Source organism: Pan troglodytes, chromosome 14 (assembly GCF_028858775.2).
Source record: "Pan troglodytes isolate AG18354 chromosome 14, NHGRI_mPanTro3-v2.0_pri, whole genome shotgun sequence".
NCBI lineage: Eukaryota > Metazoa > Chordata > Mammalia > Primates > Hominidae > Pan > Pan troglodytes.
Genome location: NC_072412.2, coordinates 119,343,440 through 119,345,590, shown reverse-complemented (window position 1 = coordinate 119,345,590; position 2,151 = coordinate 119,343,440). Strand labels below are relative to the sequence as shown.

Below are 2,151 nucleotides of genomic sequence, written 5' to 3'. Positions count from 1 at the left end.
ACAAACATGCACATACACGCACGCGTACATACATGCACATATGCAGATATGCACACGTATATGCACACACGTGCACATGCATACACATGCAAACATGCATGCACACATGTACACACACCACAGACATGCACTCACACGTACAGACACACCCAAACATGCGCATACACATGTGCACATATATGCACACATGCAGATATGCACACATGCACATGCATGCACACATGTACACACACCACACAGAGACACAGACATGCACTCACATACACATGCACACACAGACACAAACATGGACATACACGTGCACACACGCGCACACACGCAGTCACACATGTACACACATGCATGCATGCACACAGACACGCACATACACCGCACTGCACAAACATGCACACACAGACACAAACACATGCACACACACGTGCACATGCACTCACACCACACACAGACATGCGCACACACGTGCACACAGGCATGCACACACACGTACACAGAGACACATTCACAAACACATAAACGCTTGTGTGCGGAGACAACTTTCTGCATTCATTGAGCGTGAGTTTTGTTCATGAAAACCCACTGGCCCCCCTTGCTCTTTGAATGGGTCTTTTACCTGTGCATGATTTTGAGGAATCACACGCTGGTCATGTGGAGAACTATTCGGAAGCTGTCACACTCACAATGCGAGAAACAAGTTTTCAAAAATTCCTCTTGTCACTTGAAAGGTCAACATTCTATCATTGGTGCCAGATACTCCCAGCTGTTTTCCTTACAGGGATGGGCTTACTTGTTTGTTTTCAGGAAAACACCCAAGCCTGGGTATGCAGGTCTGTTCGCTGTTTGTTCCATGGAAACTGGTGTTGCAAGAATAAAGGAGCTTGGTTCAGCTTGGCTGCCAGACGCCCACATGGCACACACAAAGCACTGTGTGCAAACCTCCAGCTCCATCACAAGGAACGTCACTGCCGAATGCTGCTGGCGATGGTGGCGAGAAGCCTCACGAGCTCAAAGCCACCTTGATCCGGGCCCAGGCACCAGCAGGTGTCCCACCATCAGCCTTTTGCCATTGCCGCGAATGTCAACACAGAGAAAAACGCAAGGGGCCCGAGATGACTGTGCTGGTCTTGGAGACCCCCCTGAAAACACCCCAAGGACCACACTTGAAGAACTGCTGTTCTGTGGAACAAATGATGCCAACGCTTCAACAAATGCACAGCCCGAAGAGTCTGGGCAGATAAACAAGGTGCCGGACACGGCCCTGTTGGGTCCTGTTTCAAACAAGCCAGACATAAATAGACGTGTGGAGACCCTGGGAAAACTTCCAGGAGCACTTGGGGGCTGGAGGGAGGCACACGGGCCTGCGCCTGGGAGCCGTGCTCTGCCCACTCCACCCCATGACCCTCGAAGGAAGCACCTCACGGGGCCCCCAGGGGTGCAGGGAGTCAGCCGCCCTGTTCCTGGGTGAGCGGGGCCCCTGGGGCACAGACCTGGTGGGGAGAGGCCACTCCAGCCTCTGGGCTGTCTCGGGTGAGGCCTGAAGTGGCTCTTCCCACAGTCTGAGCAAGGGCTCAGTCCCACCAGCAGCAACATAGCCCAGGGCATGGAAGCCCTTGATGACGTACATGGGGCTCGACTCCCACAAAGCCAACCCCACTGTGGGGTCAGCACAGCTGCAGAGAGTACCGACGCCAGCCGCAGCCATCCCCGAGGAGTGTGGTGCTGGGGACAGTGAGCCGGGTGTGTCAACCTGTGAGGGGCGCCTGAGGCCAGCATGAGGGCAGGCAAGGCGGCCGTGGCTCATGGGTGCTAGGTCTGCAGGACTGTGCCCAGGTGTAGGCTCAGCCTCCCAGCCCCGCAGCGAACACCCACGGTGCCCCTGCCCTGTGGCAAGACCCTGACCCCCACACATGTCCCCAGACACCTCCCGGGGCAACAGTGCTGCCATGAGGACCTCTGAGATGAAGGCACCGGCTCCACTGAGGCCTGTGTGGTTCCCGCCACCTGCCCCCACACCCTTCCCCCTCCACCTGCCCCCACACCCTTCCCCCTCCACCTGCCCCCACACCCTTCCTCCTCCACCTGCCCCCACACCCTTCCTCCTCCACCTGCCCCCACACCCTTCCTCCTCCACCTGCCCCCACACCCTTCCTCCTC

The 2,151-nt window shown here is 56.6% G+C and overlaps 1 protein-coding gene across 1 annotated transcript; it reads left to right on the top strand.

The window, feature by feature from the left end:
- Window positions 1-484: 484 nt before the first annotated feature.
- On the top strand, window positions 485-1,543 carry LOC100608195 (uncharacterized). Its single transcript, XM_003314228.6, has one exon. The coding sequence runs from the start codon at window positions 566-568 to the stop codon at window positions 1,460-1,462; it is 897 nt and encodes a 298-aa protein (XP_003314276.3). The 5' UTR covers window positions 485-565; the 3' UTR covers window positions 1,463-1,543.
- The last annotated feature ends 608 nt before the right edge of the window (window positions 1,544-2,151 follow it).